Here is a 21,564-nt window from a genome sequence, read left to right as displayed (position 1 = left end):
TGCTGAACTCAGACACACTGTACATCTAAAGTGCTGCTTGTCATTGCTTCAAGTACTCTAGATAAGTAAGGAGCACTAAAAATGGTGATGTCCAGAAGTGGTCTGGCATCAGTGAAGCAGAGGCTTCGCCAAGCCTGGGAATCAATGGTACAAGCTCTAGGTGTCAGACTAAGTGCCCCAACCTGCTGCCTGCACTCATCTTAAAGTGACAAGCGCGCAATTAGGAGGCATTTCCAGTTGCCTAGAAATTTCCACTCACCCTTTTCTTGACCAGAACTCTGAATGCTTCCTGGTGGGCCTTTTATATTATTGACTTTCACCTTTGTTTTACAAGTATGTATTTTATAATGATACAGTGATATTGTTTTTTTTGCAGTGCTTTGTAGTGTAGTACCAAATCATGCAATGATCAATATTTCCTTTTCTTTCAACCTGCTGATCCTTGTGGGTATCCCATGCTCCAAACCCAAGGGTAAAAAAAAACTGTCATTATTTACTGATTTTGTTGTGATTCTTAATGTGATACTGTAAAGAATGATTCAGTGAAAAATTAATTTTAAACATACTTGTGCCAAATTTGCATCATTATAGTGATATCTGCAAGATCAGGAGGATACACCACTGTAGTGGCTGCTTCTGTCCTGCTGTCAACCATCAGAATAGGGGGTGCAAACAATGCTGTGTTCATTTGTAACACAGAATTTGACTACACAGAACCGCAACTCTATCCAGTTACTGTCTTACACAAGACTATTGGGATTTTTATTCTTCCGAGTTGTGAACGGCACTGGATGGAGGACTGGAACAGACACTACTTGTATATAATGGGTACCTGCACATGATATTACGAAGCTTCTCCAGATTGGTGGGAGTGAAATACCAATAGTTCCGGTCACACCTCTGGACGTCCTTCTCGATACGGTGCAAGTTGATAGTATACATATCCAGCACTTCTTGCTATATAAGGTTGGGGCGGGAAATATAAGGTTGTGAGGAAAACAAATCAGTTAAGAGAATTTCTGAGACAGTGAATTATACTAATGCCAGCAAAATTCCGTATGACCCTGGAATGGGGGACACACTTTTTGCCCCCATGACTTTGCCGATACAAGTGTAGACTGGCAGCGCTAGTGTTGGTTTGGATTTTCTTTATTTGTGGGGGGGACCTTTTGTTTCCCTTTTCATTTTTTTACTTATTTTTTTTTTGCCCAGTGCAGCACCATACACTTAAAGCATATCATATATATCTTACTCAAATGTACATAATTTGCGTATTATGCAGACTTACTGGTATCTTAAGATACCTGTGACTTTGGATAGTATGCAAATTGCATAGATTTCACAGACGTAATTTACGTCCTATGTTTTAAGTTGTGTCCAACTCTGTACAGACACCAAAATGTCACTCAATAAATATGTTGTATTTTCATTATGCCTGAGGATAGCCAGCCTTGTGTCTTTCATGTCAAAATGACATTGTATGACATGTAATTAGAGATTCTGCAAATAAAGGAAATAGTTAAACATTTCACTGAATATTAAGGGCTTTTAGGGTGCCAGAGTATCTAGGTCCCTAGACTCCAGCACTTTGTTTCCTGAGCATACTTGATTCCTTGGATTCTGACCCGCTTCTGCCTGACTACTCTTTTGGATCTCCCTCTGGACCATTCTAATTCCCTGGTTTGACCTTTTGGCTTCCTGACTCTTCTCCTGCCCTCTCCTTCGGTACCTGATTTGCCTGCTAGGTTTGACCTTTGGATTGCACGACTACGCTAGTTCATCAATATCTCGCTGGTAGCTAACTGGGAGGGCCGCGACCTGCACATCTCTGCAGCGAACCTCAAACCCCCTTGCGGGGGTCCGTGGTGAAGACCTGAGACGTGTTTAGACTCCGCGCCGCCTAGCTTAGCAGCGCCAGTACCGGCAGGTGAGGCCTTCAGAGCAAGTCTGTTCGTGACAGGATCAGGGTATTCCTTACATTCTAATGCGCCTTGCATTTTGCCCACATGCAAAAAAAAGATTTTGTGGTCAGTATTGAATGGCGAGTGACAGCCCATTACCTGGTAGGAGCATGTTCATTGTATTTATGACATTCCGTGACATAACCAAGCAGCCTGCTTTAAGCCCATTGGCTCTGAATGATCACACAAGTTCAGTGTCAGAAACAACTGTATACTGCAATGAGGCTTTTTCTCAAGCTTTATTGGTGCTACGTTTTTTTCAAAACGGTTTGGCTTCAGTTGGGTATTTGGCATATACTATTTTTTATTAATATTACGTCAGTGTTTTTAGAGACTCCTGAATTCCGAGTAGGTCTCCCAGACTACTGAAAGAGCAGACCATTCTCCAGCATCCTGCCTACTTCCTAGTGAAAAAGGCAGAATGGGGGGCCTTGTGGTGAAAAGACACCTCCGCAACGCTGCGTCGCAGGGTGAGGCCAAAATTATGAGATTCACGAAGCCCCGCCCCCTCCACACTTGCACTTCACCTACCCTCTGGGAGTGGAGGAAAACAAAGTTGGTAAGTATAACCGACAGCAGAGACCCCCAAAATGTACATTTTAAACCGTAATGCAGGACATATCTTATTCACATACTCATAGAGTATGTTAAAATGTTAATTGAGCATTTTATACTGACCAACATCAGTTCTACAATTCCTGGTTTGCTGACAGGGTGCCAATTTGATCATCTCTTTCAAAGCTGTTTGTACTGTATTATTTAGTTATACAGCACAGAAATGCAAATGCTCTTAATGAACATGTTTTAAAAAGTTTTGTTTTTTTTGTTTAAATATAAAAAGGTAGAAGACTAATATTAAGTAAGAAGTCAGCAACCATGGATGTTGTTCTGAGTTTCAAAGAGTGAGACTATACAGTTCATCCTCCTCTATAACATAATATATTATACTGCAATGAATTCCATTTATAATAAAGGTCTAATTATTTTGATTACCCTCATACACATATTTTATGTCATGTTAGGTTAAATCTTATGACAGTGACCAGAACCAACAGGCAAGATTAGCACTTCCAGATACTACTTCACTAACTACTACTAATACTTTAGCCACTCAACAATTATTACTAGACAAAGAAATAAAAGATCATGTTTTAATTTGAAAAACCTGCCTGTTGAGAGAATTGGAAGTGTCATATATTACCAAGATGATGATACAGTTATTCTGGTGTAGTAGACCTCTGCAGGCTGATTATTTATGGAACACTTATCTATAATGAATCACAACATGTAAGGCGACATGGATAACAAAATGCTTCTACTTTGCAAGATACTTACAGAGTATGTCACTCCTGTTGAAGAGACAGGAGACACTTCAGACACAGTTGCATCAATGACAATCAATGAATCATGCTGTGGATAAAGACTCTCCATCTCTGGCTCCTCTGACAAGTTGTCTTCACTTCCCACCAGGCTTTCTTTCTCAGCTTCACTGTCTGGCCAGGCTTCCACAGAGAGCACTGCAGTCTCCTTATCAAGCAAGATGTCTTCTGTGCTTTCAGTGATTGATAAAAAGTCATCCAAGCTTTCATTGGCTGTTGCTTCTGTGTCCAAGCTGTCCTGAATTTTAAGTTCCTCTTCCACCTTTTTGTTATCCAACATACTGTCCAAGCTGTTCTGCTTCTTTCCACTTGTAACCCCTGATTTCATATGCAGGTAAAGTGCATTTTTATTGGTCTCCATTGAGGCATTGTCATCTGTGCTAAAACTATGTTCTGAATACCCAGAAGTGATAGAGAAGTTCCTGGAGGATGGATGGCCTGAATCAGGAGAGCAAGTCCCATTAGGTACTGTTCCATTGGGTATCTTTGAGGATTTATTGTCCTCACTTCTAGGGTCTGCTTGATCTGCTTCTTCAACGGACTCAAAAACCTGTGCAGTGAAGATGATGGCTGTTTAGCTGCTAGACATTTGGATTTAGACATGGATGAACATATATTCTTGCAGTTCCAAAAAATGAGAGTGAGCTCACATTGTTTCACCTGATACACCCCATTGTTTGGGATATGATAACTACACAATATAGGCTACAATATAGTTGTTAGTATAGAGTGCAGAGAACAGCGTCATTTTGTTTTGGCTGTAGGCTCTACAGTCAGGATGGACTGTACTTCACTGGGATTCAAAGATGCGGCTGAATTAGGGGAAAAGATGGTTATTTTGCAGGAGGAGATTGTAAAGTAAGATATGGAGGGGAGAATGAAGACAGGCAAAGTGGGCAAGGCAGCATAACCAGCAAGGAGGGCTTAGTCAAGAGAAATAGGGGAGAAGTGGAGGGAGGCTAGGAGCCTTCCACACAAAACAGGTGAATTACAATTAACCGTGTTGGAAGAGAATTATGTGAATTATCTAGGGATAATTTAGTTTCCCTAGATGCAGCCCACTAAAATCTGAATGTTATAGACAGAAAAAGCAAGATGTCATTTGCAGTTGGATTTCACCTAAATGAATGGAGTACATTGCTAGTATATTCCTATGGATCTTGCTATAACACCTATCACACTTATCATGAGACATATTTTTCTTTCCAAAAATAATTTTATGGGCTTACATTTTAAAATACTACAATATTTTTTTGCTCTAGTTTTCTTTCTTCAAATGATTTCAATAACCCTCCAAGTATTAATGTTTAGTACAAGTGGTTGTTCTTTGTTATCAGCCATATCCGTTTGGGAGTGGGCTTCACTAGGCTTAAGGACAGGAAGTCTGGTGTTCATACCATGTGATCACAGCTTTTAAACGTGTTACATATATTTGCAGATGTTGAGTATAGCTTTTTAATAAAATGCAACTTATATTTATGTTTATGGGTTTGCTTTATATATCTGAGAACATGTCCATATGCACCTCTGTAGCACATGCTGTTATTACCTGTGTACTTGAACTGGAGTCACTCTGTAGGCGCGCATGGTTTTGTCTGTCAGAACTGCAGCTTTGGGAAGACTGAAAAGCAAGAAAATGGTTCAGCTTCAATGACAGGGCAATAACTTTTCAAAAGAATCTCAGATGTATTCAAACTGGTTCTATACAGTGCAAGCATGAAGCAGAAGCAAGAAGTACCCACCGTAGGGTTAAACCTGGATAAAAAGTGCATTTGGATTATCAGTAGCCATAATCACAATGGTTGTGATACAAAATGGGATCCCTCTAATGGGTCTGAGAGGTAAAAGTAGAGGATGTGAGCTTGTGAGCAGGGCCTTCTCACCTCTTTGTCTATTTTACCCAGTTTGTTTATTAGTTTACTATGTTTGTCCCCAATTGTAAAGCGCTACGGAATATGTTGGCGCTATATAAATAAATGATGATGATGTGCAGGAAGCAGTGCAAGACATTTTTTCCTATCAATGGTTCTTGGGAGGTCTGTCCACTTTTTCAACAGCATCCTCGTCCTCTGCCTCCCATGGATGCCTGTCTTAAATGGGATCTGTAGCTATAATAAACTACAATCCTGTCACCCGATGCTTGGCTGAATGGCAACCAATACTGAATCGGGAAATAAGGTTGAATTCACTGTTGAATTTCAATCCTGCCATGGTAAATCAACTATTGTGAGTATAGTGACAGGTTACATTTTTCATCATTTTGTAAGTAATACTATGAAGTTACTGAGTTTTATATTGCATTAGATAGATTAGTACTGTATGATAAAGAACATAACACAATAGAAACACAATAGAAATTGCTGAAAACAAGTCAAACTTATATCTCCATGTGCTGTCTCCTCACTTGCACTCTCTCTGTATTATTATTAATGTTTATTTATAGGGCACCACATGAGGTCCGTAGCGTTGTACAGAGGGCAAACAACAAGACAGTAAAAGTACAATACAGCAATCAAATAACACTACAACACACAACACATCTACTGATAGCTTGGGAAAAAAAAGTTATAGGTAATGAGAACAGAAGGGGTGAGGGCCCTGCTCACTAGAGCTTACAATATAAAAAGAAAGGGGCAGACAAACGATTGACACATGGGGTGAGCCAATGTAAGGGGATCTGAGGACAAGAGGCAAGAGAGGGAGAGATGGAGGATGAAAGAGGGTGAGGTATAGTACATGGAGAAAATTATTAAGTGGAGGACTGTTAAGCTTTTCTAAACAGGTGGGTTTACAATGACCGTTTGAAGTTATGCAGGCTAGGGGATAGTCTGCTAGAACGAGGGAGATCATTCCAGTGGTGGGAGCAGCATGAGAGAATTCTTAATATTTGGTATTCATGTATGATCCTAACTGTAATCTATAACTGTTACAACTGCTGCAGCCATTAACCCCTGTACGTACCTGCATCACCGCTGTTGTTCCTGTTCTCAAATAAACCAGCAACTTGGTTAAGTTTAATGTTGTCTGGTCTAACAACCCTATCCAACACTGCTGACACCTTACAGACACCAAATGATTCTGCCAATAATATCACCCATAAACATACAGTGGTCATGTTACTATGAATGTTAATGTTTTTAGTGATATAATACAACAGCAAATAAGTTATCCATTTGATAATGGTTACTTCCAGCAAATTATTACTAGCTGCCTTAAACATATCACATGAATATACAGGGAGTATTTGCTGTAAATGGCAGCTGACCTCATTGCTGACTGTGGAGTCTCTGTGCATCATCCTCTGGATCTGAATGTCTAGACTGGCTCCAGAAGAACACTTCAGTAGAGCAGCTGCATGAGATTCCTTCTCTCTCTGGCGAACAATAGCCTCACAACCAAGCCACTCGGCCATGGTTTGTTCATAGCAGGCACGGATTTGATCATCCACCTATGGCAATTGCAACAGGGAAAATCTTCATAGAGGACAATTCATCTAAATTTATTAGTGTGAGACGACCTACTGCTTATCTTGTATTATCATAACATCATATATATTTTTATACATTAAAGAAATCAATGACAGATCCGTTGGTGGAGTTCTCTAGACAATGATCTAAGAATGTTTATCTTCCGCAAATACAATTATGTTACTAGAGAATACAGTACAAGAGCAAAAAAACAAGAGCAAAAATAATATCAAACTTTTGTCAAAATCTGCAGTCAGTCAATCTACTCTGAAGAGCACCAACCTCTCTTCTCTCCGCTTCTGTCGTCCCAAACTGATAATGTCCAAGAAGAAAAGGCCAAACTTCCTTTCTGATCTCATGCTGAATTCCCCCATAGTAAATAAGACGTAAAAGCTCTTGCTCTTCATAACTCTGATCAAAAAACAATAAACACCCTATTTTCAACAAATATTTGAACGTGCAGCACAAAAACGTAACATGACTTTGGTAGGTAGCATATTGGCAATATTCTGTATGCTTTTTTTAACACTGTTGAATGTCACTAAAAAGGAAAAAAACAAAAGCACAAAAAAACCTCTTAACTTTAGTATATCACAAACATTTGCCAGTAATAATCCACTAAAGGCCTAGTGCAAAATGTTAAGATACTTTCGAGTATTTTACTTCATCTTCAAGGGCACAATTTTAACATTAACACAGTATTAATGACATCTAAATCACTTTTTATTCAACAAAAAAAAATCAGATGGAAAAATGGCATAATGGAGAATGAACATTTCGAAATCATCTGATATGGCCAAGATGCATATATGTCATTGTGCTTATTTTATACTGTCAACACAGGTGAAGTAATGTACCAGAAAATATCATAGTTTACGTAAGCCGCTGGACATATCTCGTTGTAATATGCTGTTAACATTCTCTAAGTAAACATTTCTCAAGTGTAATGCACATTTTATGTAAGCACAATGGAAATACTATTTAGAATCTTCCACTCAAAACTGATTCACTCACCGCACTATCTTTTAAATACTTTTGCCATATATCCACAGTTAGACCAAAGCTGGCGTCACCTGGTACATCAGGATACACAATTTTATGATTTACCAATGCTGACAAGTGTGTTCTCACAGTAGACAGGTGTCTGCAGTAGGCAAGCCCTATAATAATAAAAATATACAACTCACCTTGAAGTCAAAAAAAATTAAAAAATAAAAATAAAACTGTGATGAACAAATGAAATTCATTAAAAAAAAACACTGTTATCCAACTTACTTGGTAATAGGTATCAGACAAAGAGCTCTTGAGCAGATGAAATACATAAACTGCAACAACCAAGCTTTGTGAAAATATGTAGCTTGCATTCTGGCTGTACTCAGTATAACTACCATATAATTATATTATATAATTATTACCTGGCACATGAACAAGTGAGAAAAAATTAGTATATGCTGGACAGGGGAAGTGTTGCATAAAAACTGTTTTTCCAACATACTGCTATAGATATCGTCCAAAGCTGCTGTTATGTACTGTAAACAGGAAGCTTGCTGGAAGGGAATGGACTACAGGGGAAAGAAGGTCAGCAGGAAATGAGTGTAAAAACCCCAAAAACAACTCGCCTATTCCTGTCTAGAAAGCTTTTTTAATCTTTCTTTGATGTTGACTATTGTTAAAATTTTTATTACCTGTTTTCATAATCAATGGAAATGGGAATCAATGAATCTCCAGAAACTTCTACAGACATTATTGAATTATTATTTCCAACAATTTGTAGATACTGATATAGATGATTCCCTTGCTCAATGGAAAAGTTGTGATACTGTTGTTTTGTTACATTTTTTAATTTTGTATTATGTTACAAAGTCTGTGATTACATACATTAGGGCTCATATAGGGTGGCCGCAGTTGCTCTCTAAGTCACAAGTGTAAACTGCGTTTACTAAATAAGAAACAATTGCAGGCATATGCAACGCTGCAACTATCGCAAGATAGGTGCACAAGTAGCAAATGTCCCCATGCACCTATCAATGAAGCATTCATAGACTGTCAAAATCATACGCTATTTGCACATGGTCACATAATACGGCTTGGCCAGGCGTATATACAAGTGTGTCGTGGTTACATTTGTTCGCAATTACGTGTGTAAATGTCAGAATCATGCAAACCCACATAGGTGCATATGCGTATGCCCACTTCTCTGGGCATGCACAGAGCAATGTGAATAACACGCCATCCAAACTGATGTAGTACTCACTCTCCATCAGCCCCATTATGTGTATATATATATATATATATATATATATATATATATATATATATATATATATATAATTCAGTTTAAAATTCTAAAGTTCTGTAGATTCTTATTTTTGTTCAATACACAGTATAGTTCATTAAATATACTGGGCTTGATTCATTAAGGAACGTAAATGATGATACATGCTATATTTTATGTAAAATCGCTCTGCGCATGCCTAGAACTGCACCTAACACCAGTGAATGCAAGAACATCCAATTCATCTTCGAGGACAAAGGACCGTTATGGCAGCCTAGGATTTCAGGGGCAGAACGGGGAAGGGAAAGGGCGTATGCACGTAGTCAATGTACAGAAAGGATGTGCCAAAGCTCGAACGCAGCAGCACCAGGTTCAACTTTGGACATATCAAAGGTACGTGTTTTTCAGTCATATCACTTATGTACAGTAGACATTCATAACATCTTAATGAATGTATGTTCCGGGGGGAAATTAAATGTTTTCTCTACATTATGAACAGTTACATTAATTGAACATCTTTTTTTATGTGCGTTCTGCTTGAACTTTTTTTTTCCACATATGTATTGGACGTAACCTACAGTGTCTTGTCTGTCACAATGGACTGTACCTAGACCTGTATTTAACAAGAGACATATCTTCAGATCGCCCGAATTATGTACATTTAAAAACAAAACAACACAATTTACATTTGTTTTGTGTGCCTTAATGAATCAGACTCACTATTTCATCCTTACTTGCATTTTAATTAATGTACTTTCTACCACACATCATAGGTATCATGTTAAGCCATCCTTTTACCATGTTATTTTATTCTTCTATAACTATTCTGTTCACTCCAGATCTTCCACATGTAAGGGTTCATTATAATAATGATCTTTCAATCATTTTTTACACAGTGCGATTCATAGAAAATACACAACGCTTGGTGACAAAGATTATTGATCCCTGTAAACACAATTTGTGCCCATCAAACTAACAATGCAAACAAAGTCCAACACTCCATGACATTAAAGGGGTTCTACACATGAATACTTATTTGGTGGGGGTCACTCCCCTTTAACCCAACCATTTCCAACATAACAGGATGCTATCATTACATACAGTTAGGACTGCTCCCACTCACCTCCAGCACTGCACAAGTTTCTCTGGAGCAGGAAAGATTTGACGTAGCATCTGTAATTGACAGCCAGCTGCTTAGTGGAGTGCCCGCTCCTCCAGTAACCAGCCAGCTTACAGTTACTATTCAAGGGACTTAAAAATATATATTTTAAATAAGAAAATCCCTTTAAAGAGGCCAGAAGAGGAAATTATATAAAAAAAATAATATCAAGAAGTAAATCTGCTAGAAATGCTGGGGATTTAGTATGGTTAGTCACTGTAACCCTCACTCAGCTGTGTGCCAGTGAACACAATGGGCCTGATTCATTAAGGAAAGTAAGGCAAATGTTTCCTCCTGGACAAAACCATGTTACAAAGCAAGGTGTGCATATTAGTTTATTATTTTGCACATAAGTTAAATAATGACTGTTTTTTTTATGTAGCGCACAAATACTTGATAGCTTTATTTTTACACTGACATTTAAAGTTGATCTAGGACATGCTCTATCCCAACTAAAAATCTGTCCCCATATTTTAAATTTAGTTCCTCCTCCAATGCAACATGGTTTTGCCAAGGTGCAAAGGTACTCATTTTTTTCTTTTCATTTTTGAGTAGTTCACTGATTGGCACTAGATCATTTGTTTGCAGTTTGATACAGGTGAACAATCTAAAACTAATCTCACCCCTGGTAGATGACACAAAATTTGTCCCAAACAAACAAAACATAGCTGCATTCACTGTAAAACATAAAAATAAACAATAAACATTCACTGTAGTGAAGCTGGAGACCTCATTCATATTTTATAGAAGTGTTCTAAGATCCAGCATGGTAGAGGGAGGTTTTCACTTTAGCCAGTAAGGTCCTTGGCATATAAATTTTCCCTTCTTCAGAATTACCCCTTTTTGCATCTTTACCTTCCCAAATTCTGAAGCATAACCAGCATTTAGTAGGACATATTTTGATAGCTAGGAGAGATGCAATTGCTCAGATTTGGAGAAAATCATTACCTCTTGGGACGATTAAGGCTAAAATCCAAATTAGTTTTGAAATGGAGACCCCAGTTGTGCCTTATTCTACCCCAGCCTCTTTTCCCATTATTAAATGGTTACATGGTATGAATATGTAACGGATGAGGAATGCTCTTCAAACATCCTATTGAATACTATTCATGACTCAGCTCCCTTCAACCTAAATGAACCTGAACTTGCATCAAGGTCATAATCTGGCCGTATAGGGTTACAATGAATAATATTATATAGCATTATATTAAGTACTTAAATTCAGATATACTACAAAGTTATGGTGTCCGCTTACCCCATCTTTGTACCCCTTTTTACTCTTAATTTTTGTTATTGCTCTGCCATTCCTTCTTCATTTTGCAAACACATTTGCCTTAATATAAGGTTGGTGAACTTTTACTAACAAGGGTTCAGCAACATAGCACTTCATAAATAAAACATGGTAAGCATACTTACACCCATAGAAGGCTCTTGAAACAATCTGATACTTCATATTGTCACATAACATTTTAAGAGGTGCTCTGAAAATAAAAAATAATTTTCATGTATTACAATATAAACAAACCTCATGTTTAATAGTTTTTCTATGTTAATGAGTTCCTTGTTGCTTGTTTGATACTACTACCTAAATTTAACTATAACTCGTGATTCAAGAGGTCCTATTTTGCTTTTCCTTGGCAATTCAGAAGAGGACTTAAAAAAACAAAGCTATGCAGTATGAAAAAAAGATTTTTCAAGTCAGCATAATTCCTCATGTATATTTATATCCCAAAAACAGGAAAACTTGATTTCCGCAATAATCAATCACTGCAGTCATATATTTTGAGAGTGTAAGAATGTACCCTGTAGTATGTACACTATATGGGCAAAAGTACTGGCCACACCTGTTCATTATTGAATTGAAGTGTTTCAATCAGACCCGTTGCCAGAAATGTATAAAATCAAGCACCTAGCTATGCAGTCTCCATTTGCAAACATTTGAGATACAAAATGGGTCGTTCTGAAAAGCTCAGTGACTTCAAGCGTAGTACTGTGATAGGATGCCACCTTTGCAATAAGATGGTTTGTGGAGTTTCATCCCTGCTGGATATTCCACGGTCAGCTGTAAGTGATATTATTAGAAAGTGGAAGCATTTATGAACAACAGCAACTCAGCCTCAAAGTGGAAGACCAATTAAAATCACAGAGCGGGGTCAATGACTGCTATCGCATGGTGCGCAAAAGTCACCAACTGTCACGGGCACTAGGAGTTCTGTCCAGGATTCACCAGTTGATAATGCTTACCAGAGGGGCGGGGTTTACACAGCGATCCTCTGGGCAGTAGGGTGAATAGTAGGAACGTATATAACAGCAGATGGAGAGAGAATGCCAATGGAATAGATGAGAGTCAGTGACTTGCAGCTATACTGGTAGGAGAGTCAGCGACTTGCAGCTGTACTGCTAAGAGAGTAGAGTGGACGTGAACAGGTGAAGGAAGGTAACGGGAGAGTCAGTGGTCTGCGGATAGCAAGTTGTACCACTGCTGTGATGAGAAGACTTGTCCAGGTGCAGGTAGGTAGCGGGAGAGTCAGTGGTCTGCGTATAGCAAGTTGTACCACTGCTGTGAAGGGAAGACTTGTCCAGGTGCAGGTAGGTAGCGGGAGAGTCAGTGGTCTGCATATAGCAAGTTGTACCACTGCTGTGAAAGAAAGACTTGTCCAGGTGCAGGTAGGTAGCAGGAGAGTCAGTGGTCTGCGTATAGCAAGTTGTACCACTGCTGTGAAGGGAAGACTTGTCCAGGTGCAGGTAGGTAGCGGGAGAGTCAGTGGTCTGCGTATAGCAAGTTGTACCACTGCTGTGAAGGGAAGACTTGTCCAGGTGTAGGTAGGTAGCGGGAGAGTCAGTGGTCTGCGTATAGCAAGTTGTACCACTGCTGTGATGAGGTGAGGACTTGTCCAGGTGCGGATAAGTGGAGGAGTGATAAGAGTCTATAACTGTATAAATACAATTGGAGAGCAGAGGAGCTAGTCCCAAACAGATATGCAGCGTCACAGCTAATAGTCTATAGCGGGTATGTATACCGCTGCTGAGTAGAGAAGCTTGTCCAAAGCGGATATGCAGGATAGCAGCTGATAGTCAATAACAAGTATGCATATCGCTGCTGAGTAGAGAAGCTTGTTCAAACAGATATGCAGCGTAACGGCTAATAGTCTATAGCGGGTATGCATACCGCTGCTGAGAAGAGAAGCTTGTCCAACGAGGATATGCAGGCACAGCAGGAGAGCTGAGAGACTGTAGCGGGTATGGGAACCGCAGGTGAGCAGAGCAGGTAATCCAGCAGACAGCTGAAGACACGAGCAGGACACAGGAGTCAGTAGCGGGTATGGGAACCGCCGATGAGCAGAGCAGGTAATCCAGCAGACAGCTGAAGACACGAGCAGGACACAGGAGTCAGTAGCGGGTATGGGAACCGCCGATGAGCAGAGCAGGTAATCCAGCAGACAGCTGAAGACACAAGCAGGACACAGGAGTCAGTAGCGGGTATGGGAACCGCCGATGAGCAGAGCAGGTAATCCAGCAGGAAACTGAAGATACGAGCAGGACACAGGAGACACCTTCAGAGACTCACAGGGAATGAGACTCAAGATCAGGCAACGATACCATGGCCACAGGTGCCTTAAATAGGGAGAGGTAATTGATCCACCAATTAGGTTAAAAGCAAGGTCATAAGAGTTCATGGATGCTGCGCATGCGCAGTCCATCAAGATGGCGGATGGCCGTGGCTCAGGACAGGCGCCGGCAGGAAGGATAGAGAACCATGCACCAGCGCAGAGGCACTCACGGTCCGGTGAGTGACACCAACGCTCTGCTGATTCCATAGCTGAAGAGTTCCGAACTTCCACTGAAATTAATGTAAGGACAAAAACTGCTTCTCTGTTTGGCAGTCAGGTGGGAGAGTCTGGATTTGGCAGATGCCGGGAGAACGTTACCTGCCTGACTGCATTATGTCACTGTGAAGTTTGGTGGAGGTGGAATAATGGTATGGGGCTGTTTTTCAGGTTTTGGGCTAGGCCCCTTATTTCCAGTGAAGGGCAATCTTAATAATTCAGCATACCAAGGCATTTTGGACAATGTTATGCTTCCAACTTTAGTTTGGTTTTCCAACAAAGACATGGTGTGATGAGTTTGGTGTGGAAGAACTTGACTGGCCCACACAGAGCCCTGACCTCAACCCCATTCAACACCTTTGGGATGAACTGGAACGGAGATTACGAGCCAGGCCTTCTCGTCCAACATCACTGCCTAACCTCGTAAATGCTCTACAGAATGAATGGGCACAAATTACTACGGAAACACTCAAACATCTTGAGGAAATCCTCCCAAGAAGAGTGGAAGCTGTTATCGTTGCAAAAGGGGGGCCAAGTATATGTATTTGAATACAATGTCATTACAGTCCCTGTTGGTGTAATGGTCAAACGTCTGAATACTTTTATCTATATAGTGTATGCTGTGCGTTTATCAGTATATATGCAAACATGAAAATAAGCTGCAAAAACCGGCGTGACAGTGCTGAAAGTACTGACACATTTAGTAAATTAACCTAATGGTTTTCAAATCCATTTTAATTTAGTGACAATTGCAAATGTGAATAGTTTTTGTTCTCTTATGCCTGGGATGACTGATGACCATGCATCCTCTGAAAACTATACGTACCATAAGGTCCGGCACTACCACAAGCGAAACTAGGCAACTACCTGTTGCACCAGGGTTTACAGGGTGTCTAACACTCTGAATGAGTGACATAAATTCTCATTCAGTACCTTTTTTGCCCTCCTAACTATACACTTACCTGTGAAGCTGCCAGCTGCTACTGCGCCATGTTGTACAAAACCATTCTGAATTATGTTTGCACAGGCCAGACACCTTGCACTCACCACAGCCCTCCCCCACCCTCCATTTTTTACCTTATGTGGTGCTGAGTGGTGACATCATAGCCTAGTGCCACACTCCCAGCCAATGATGTCACCACTCAGCACCACACTCCCAAAAGTGAAAATGCAGCCCCTGCCCCCACTCCACATAAGGTAAAAAACGTAGGGTGGGGGGGAGGGCTGTGGTGAGTGCAAGGTGTCTGGCCTGTGCAAACATAATTCGGAATGGTTTTGTACCGCACAGAGAAAACCAACTACCACTTCATTTATAAATATTATATCATCTACTTAGTTTTACGACAGTTTCTCATAAATGATTGGAGGGGGAGTGCATCAACACATTTTGATCAAATTTGACAAGTAAGGAAGAAGAGAAGAATGTATATAAATGGGGCACACTAAGAGTATTCTTCTGTTCTTCTTCTTTACTTGTCAAATCTGTGCAAATACAATGCCATACCAAGTGGAAACCCGTTCTCACACTTTAAGCTTGTAAGCGGGGCATTTTCTGTGTTCAACCCCATATTCTACCTTTTCTATTTTGATAGTTGTATTGCATTACAACATTGCTATTGTTTATCCTTAAACGTTGCTAGGTGGGTTCTGAGTAATTATCGGGAAGTTCCAGATCACATGTTCCGCAGAGGGGCTGCATGTACCACCAGGAGACAGGAAGTTCCAATCAGCTAGCAGACGGATTTTGGGGAAAAGTAATGGAAGGGATTAAATTGGGAGTCTAGTTCTTATCCAGACTCAGACCTTTAGTTAACCTAACTGGGGCCCCACTGTATCAGACTGTGGCCATCTACGCAGCCTGAGGTTAGACCAGCAGGAGGGCCAGTGGGTGTGTGATTTGGGAAGGGAGCACCCTGTAACAGCCTCTTATGACAGCTGCCAATCTCTGGTAGGACTCCTATCTAAAACTACCCTGGCCTTAAAAGGAGGGCCCTGGCCAAGGTGGGGTGTATTCAGCTTTGGACAGTCTATGTGTTTCAAGTTTAGGCTTCTGTTAGACGGGCATCCTACTACTCCTGTTGGAGACAGCTATAACCCTGTAAGTCCTGTTACTTGGTTAGAATGCTGGTAAAGAGACACTTTAGATTTAATTCCTACCACACTGGTAGTGGGGAGGATATTAAGCCAAGTAGCCAGGACCAATGGATACAAAAATCAATCTTTTGGGTTTAGTGGGGTAAGAGACAGTAAGTGTGGTATACCTGACTGCCATTTGTTCAATATTGTAGCTTCCACAATAAAAGTAACATTCTACTTTCTAACTGTTGTTGCCTGAGTGACTTTAGAACCCCAAAAGGTACCTGGTATTCGCTTGTGGCATATCCGGTAGCCAGTGTTAAGTGGGCCAAACTTAAACTCTGGGGGAGGGGGAGTTCTAGCTTGTTCAATAATGAAGTTAAATGAACACATTAAATGAGCTCACATTTCTTTGCCCATCACTCTTTCTGATGACTATCTGATTGGATTGGTACAGAATTTGGATGCTAATTTAGAGCCCATGAACCTTGTTAATTTGGTGAAACATCTGCTAATGTGCCGATCACAGTATAGTGTGCCCTAATCATCGAAATTTATCAATCTACAGACAATAACTTTTTGTAAAAAAAATAATTTAAAGCAGCAATCCCATGAAAAACATGTTTTTACCTTAAATCACTGAGGCAGACTATAAGAAGAAGCTTGGCTTGTTTCTTCAGGCTGCTAGTAATTATCTAATAAGTCTGCACTGTCATGTAACTACCATGGCAACCACAATCACAGGGCACATGATGTAGTGAGCAGAGAAGCTTTGGAACACACACCTGAATTCTGTCTGCACTGTAAAATGTTCCCCATCCTTCCCCGCCCTGTTCCTTCTCATGACATGCTGAAAGCTGTTTGTCTGTGTGTGAGGCTGGCAGCCATACTTGTCTGCTCTCCAGAGAGGTAATAATTTGTATGATGACAGCTAAGAAAAATCAGTCAAAATGCTTAACATGTACTTAACTTGCTATTTAAAATAAAAAAAAAAATGCTTTGTGGGATTGCTGTTTTAATGCACTGTACAATGCGTGAGAAATTTTTTACTAATATGACATTACTTCTTTTATTATTTGTTTTTCCATTTGTGAGAATATAGCCTAAAGAGCTGGTAAGTAGAACGGCCAGGCTTATGTCAGTTAAACATACCTCTCATGATTACAGCCATTGACTGGACCACCATCTGAAGACCCACTCTGAGAACAAGAAGAACAGGAGGACTTGCGTGTACTGGGCTGCCACATGGAGGGTAACCCAACCCCCTGGGGATCTATAAAATCCTGAGGCACTAAAGAGAAGCAAAAAAAACAATCAAATCAAGTTCCTGTTCAACAACATATTTTCATAATCTCATCTCCACTGGAGCAAATTACTGACTGCAAAGTGAACCTTCCAAATTAATAGGAAGTTGCTATAAAACAATGAATGTGCCTGCCCATTTTGCACTATTTCTATTTGTAACGGTGAGAACCTAAGAGAGGCAGAGTTAATGGCCTGACACAGCCACTAAAAGACATTAAAGACTTACTGTCAGGGAAAGGCTAAATAATACACTGAAATGTGACTATACCTAAATAGGTTTTGCTCAGTAATTGCATGTGTTATGGCAAAGATACTTAGGTGACTGTATAATAGATCATATCTGTACAATTATTTTCAGGCAAAATCACACCCATGTCTCCTTTGGGTAGTGGATGAAATATCTTCAATAAAGTTATCACTTGAAACAGTACATATTACTTTATGTACTGTTACAATATGTGTCAGAAAATACATTTACATACTGGAATTTTAGGTGTGTTTAATAGGTCCCTAGCACTCCTATAAGTGTGTCATATTTATGGAGTGTTTGTAATAAGAAAAATAATGTAATATAATGTAATATGTTAAATTAATCTTATAACAGCATTAAGTTGTGCATAAATGTTTATAATTACAATTTCAATATCCAGGGCTCAGTGCAGATACCTTTAGCTGTTCTGCTCCAATTCAGATAAGACAAAATATTCTAATTAAAGGAAATGTATATAAAACTCCGCTTATTGATACCATGAAAGGGAACTCCATCATTTTTTTATTTACATCACCCAATTTAGAGTAAGATTATTTCAAAATGATTTAATTTCTATCTTGTGGTTGAAGAGCAACTTAATCGTCCTGCTATTTACTGCTCTAACAGCCATGACAATATCAAATCTAATTAAAAATCAATGCAGGGGGTTAATGGAAGCAGTTGCAGCGACACCCTGCATTGACTGTCAATTATACTTGAAACTGTCCCAGTTATTAGACCATTTAAAGGCAAGGAGCTGTGTTCCTGGGAACTGGAGGTGCATGTATCCCATACCATGAACATGGACCCCCATGGTTTTGCTAGTTGGATGGATGGACGGTCCCTGTAGAAAACTGCAACCTGGATTTCCACCTTTGTGCAATTCATCTTAATACAGACCAGTATAATTATAATTGATGCAATGCTATAGCTGAGCGCCAATGTTTATCTGTTATTGTAACATCAGCCTACTGATAGGCATATATATCTCTGACTTAGTTTAGCCTATATGCTAGGGCCACTATATTCCACAGCCAGGTAGTCTGTGTATGGGATAACACACTCCTACCCCTTGCCCCACCTCTTGTATTACATTGACAGATCAGTTCCTGGTGCACATATATAGCTCTGGGACTGTAAGATAATGCAGCGGTATGTGCATCCAGTAGAAACACATTCATACATAGAGTTATGACTTATTTCAACCATATACCAGCATGGAAGTGAATAGCACTAATTAGCAAACAATCTTATTATTAGTCGAAGGATATAAATAAGAAATTGATGGAATCCTGTTCAATACTGTAATAAAGGATTACAAGTAAGATTATTGTAGATAACAGATCATGAATAGAAATGACTGTGACAGAGGTGATTTATATTCATTTACATTATTGCACCAATCAATTCCTTTAGATTTGTTTTGCCTAATCAGAATGCAAGAGGAAAAAAGAAGCAGCATGACCCATATTTGCCAGGAAGCAAGAAGTCTCTTATACATAATATAGCACAGGTAGTTCAAGATGGACTATACTGTTTAATCTGACATATAAGCTTAGCGGAAGAGAAGTAATATGAGCTGGTAGTCACCATGTTGCCCTTTGTTGAAAATATAAAGCCAGACTGTAGATTACTACTTTGTATAATTATTACTAGTTTAGCATTAAAGTGGTGCCCTTGTATAAATAAATACATTAATATGAATAGAAAATGTAGCTGCAGTATTAAAAATTAAATTACAACTATAACACTTATAGAAATATGCATGATATATGGAATTATGTATCCTCTAATGTAGGCTACAATATTAGGAGGAGTTCCGTGACCACATAAAGGCAGAAGGCAACAGACTGAGTGTTAAGTAACTTCTAATATACTTATATGCTACAGTAGGAGGTCCTGTTTATTCTATGTATATAATACATAACTGAAAAAGACACCCTTAACACCCTTAAAATAGTGCTTAATTGTGTTATCAATTCACCACTAACTAATGTATTACAAGAAATATAACTACTAGTTTAGATTATAACGCTATCAGAAGCCACCTTGGAGATCTCCGCCTTGCATTAATTAACTCAGTGTACGTTTTAATCATAATTAAGAAATACATAATCCCATATATTATCTTAGTGTTATTTTTAATGGCACAGATGGAAACATGGTGTGTCCAGCGCACAGACTTGATTAGGAGGCATATTTGTTACAGCAGACCCGGGATGGCAGGGGCGTGGCAGAACTTCTCAGCATGGGTTTGGACCACTGCAGTTGGACTTGCTGGCCTCTTGGACCTCACGTGGTAAGTGGAGGTGGAGCAAGGTAGATGTGTGAATGAAGGATGGAAATGACGGTGCACAGTAACTACAAACAAGGGAAGATTGAAACACACAATGAGAGATCAATCGCGTATACAGAGAGGAATTGGGCTGCCCAGCCTAGAGTTCAGTCATTCCAGCTCAACCAGCCCTGGAGTTTGGTCGGTGGTATGAGTAGGTGTTTCATGTATGCCCTGTTATAGATTTCTGATAAGTATGGATGATATAAAATTGTTGTCATGCTTTCCTGCAACTATGATAATACATTTTTGATTGATTTAAATATTTAAAAATCGTACCACTAAGCAAGAGGCTTGATCAACATTCATTCATTTTTCTACCTTGTACACTAGAAAATGCAGAGATTCTCTAAGTGACTGTTACTTCAGCCTATATTGTCCTGACTTTATGTGAAGTTTACACATGTTGATTTTTTATCGTTTCTGTAGTTTCATTCTGAAACTAGCACAGATAGACAGAAACTAAATAACAGTCAAAAGCACACTTGTATTTACAACTTACTGATATCTCAATTAGAGCAAACCAGTCTCTCCAATATTCCTGTTGACAAAATACCTATACCACACAAACATTAAGATTTGTTAGACGATAAATAAAGTTTTACTATTTTAGAAACACTTCAAGAAATATCCCTTCTAGTAAATGGGATAATGAGGGTGAGGAGCCTTGGTAGTTGTAGCATCTAGAATATTACTGCTGGCGCTAAACAATATCTACCCTTAAAACCTCCAGACGGCTCTTACATTTGTCTTTGCTACAGAACTGTGCAGGATTTTGTTCAGCCCATGCTTTATGCACTCATTAAGAATGTAGCGGAAAAACATTGGGATACATCTGAAGGCGAGGCAAACACAAACCTGCCTTACCTTCAGAGGATAAGTAAAACTAAATATTTTAAAATCAACACAAGGCTATCAAAACATCTTTATTAAAAGATCCATACCGAAATCAGATTGGCTCCCTGGGTATATTATTCTGAATACATAGTCCGTTGCTTCATCTTCTTCTTTATCTGAGGTGGATTCTGAGGAACCCTGAGGACTTCTCTTTCTCAGCTTGGGAAACACTTTGCCCTGAGGATTAAACAGAAGACATAGAAATTAGGCTTTAGAAGAAAGCATGTATTTGTTGTGGGGGATGTACATTTTAATTGGACATAGTGAGATAACAATCTGCCTAACTTCTACAAATTGCCAAATGGGTTAAACGCTGTAACAAAGACTGCTTCATATCTATATACTTTATTTCATTTTGAAAATAAATTGCAATGCTTTGTGCTAGTATTTCATATACAAAAAAAACTTTAGTGAATAGAGATGTGTGATAAGATCATTTGTGTTATTTAGATTACTTGATAAACCCACTTCTGTCTTTCTTACATAGGAGCCTATTTATCAATAAGTCCCTGACTATGATGATAAGGCTGGTTTTAAGCAGTGATGAAAAAAATCCCTTATCACTACTATATAGATAATATACACACTATATGGACAAAAGTATTTGGCTACACCTGTTAATTATTGAATTGA

General features: G+C 39.3%; 1 protein-coding gene across 1 annotated transcript in view; it reads right to left on the bottom strand.

The window, feature by feature from the left end:
* SGSM1 (small G protein signaling modulator 1) overlaps positions 1 to 21,564 on the bottom strand; it is a 171,203-nt gene that overhangs the window by 20,581 nt on the left and 129,058 nt on the right. The window contains exons 12-20 of the mRNA XM_075214427.1: positions 20,979 to 21,108; positions 17,297 to 17,435; positions 11,658 to 11,722; positions 7,822 to 7,967; positions 7,090 to 7,218; positions 6,606 to 6,788; positions 4,890 to 4,961; positions 3,297 to 3,890; positions 833 to 957 (exon numbers count right to left, since the gene is read on the bottom strand). Of these exons, the coding sequence (XP_075070528.1) occupies positions 833 to 957; positions 3,297 to 3,890; positions 4,890 to 4,961; positions 6,606 to 6,788; positions 7,090 to 7,218; positions 7,822 to 7,967; positions 11,658 to 11,722; positions 17,297 to 17,435; positions 20,979 to 21,108 (1,583 nt within the window). The remainder of the gene's footprint in view (positions 1 to 832; positions 958 to 3,296; positions 3,891 to 4,889; positions 4,962 to 6,605; positions 6,789 to 7,089; positions 7,219 to 7,821; positions 7,968 to 11,657; positions 11,723 to 17,296; positions 17,436 to 20,978; positions 21,109 to 21,564) is intronic.

This window comes from Mixophyes fleayi, chromosome 1 (assembly GCF_038048845.1).
Source record: "Mixophyes fleayi isolate aMixFle1 chromosome 1, aMixFle1.hap1, whole genome shotgun sequence".
Taxonomy (NCBI): Eukaryota; Metazoa; Chordata; class Amphibia; order Anura; family Limnodynastidae; genus Mixophyes; species Mixophyes fleayi.
This window is presented reverse-complemented; position numbering and strand designations above follow the sequence as displayed.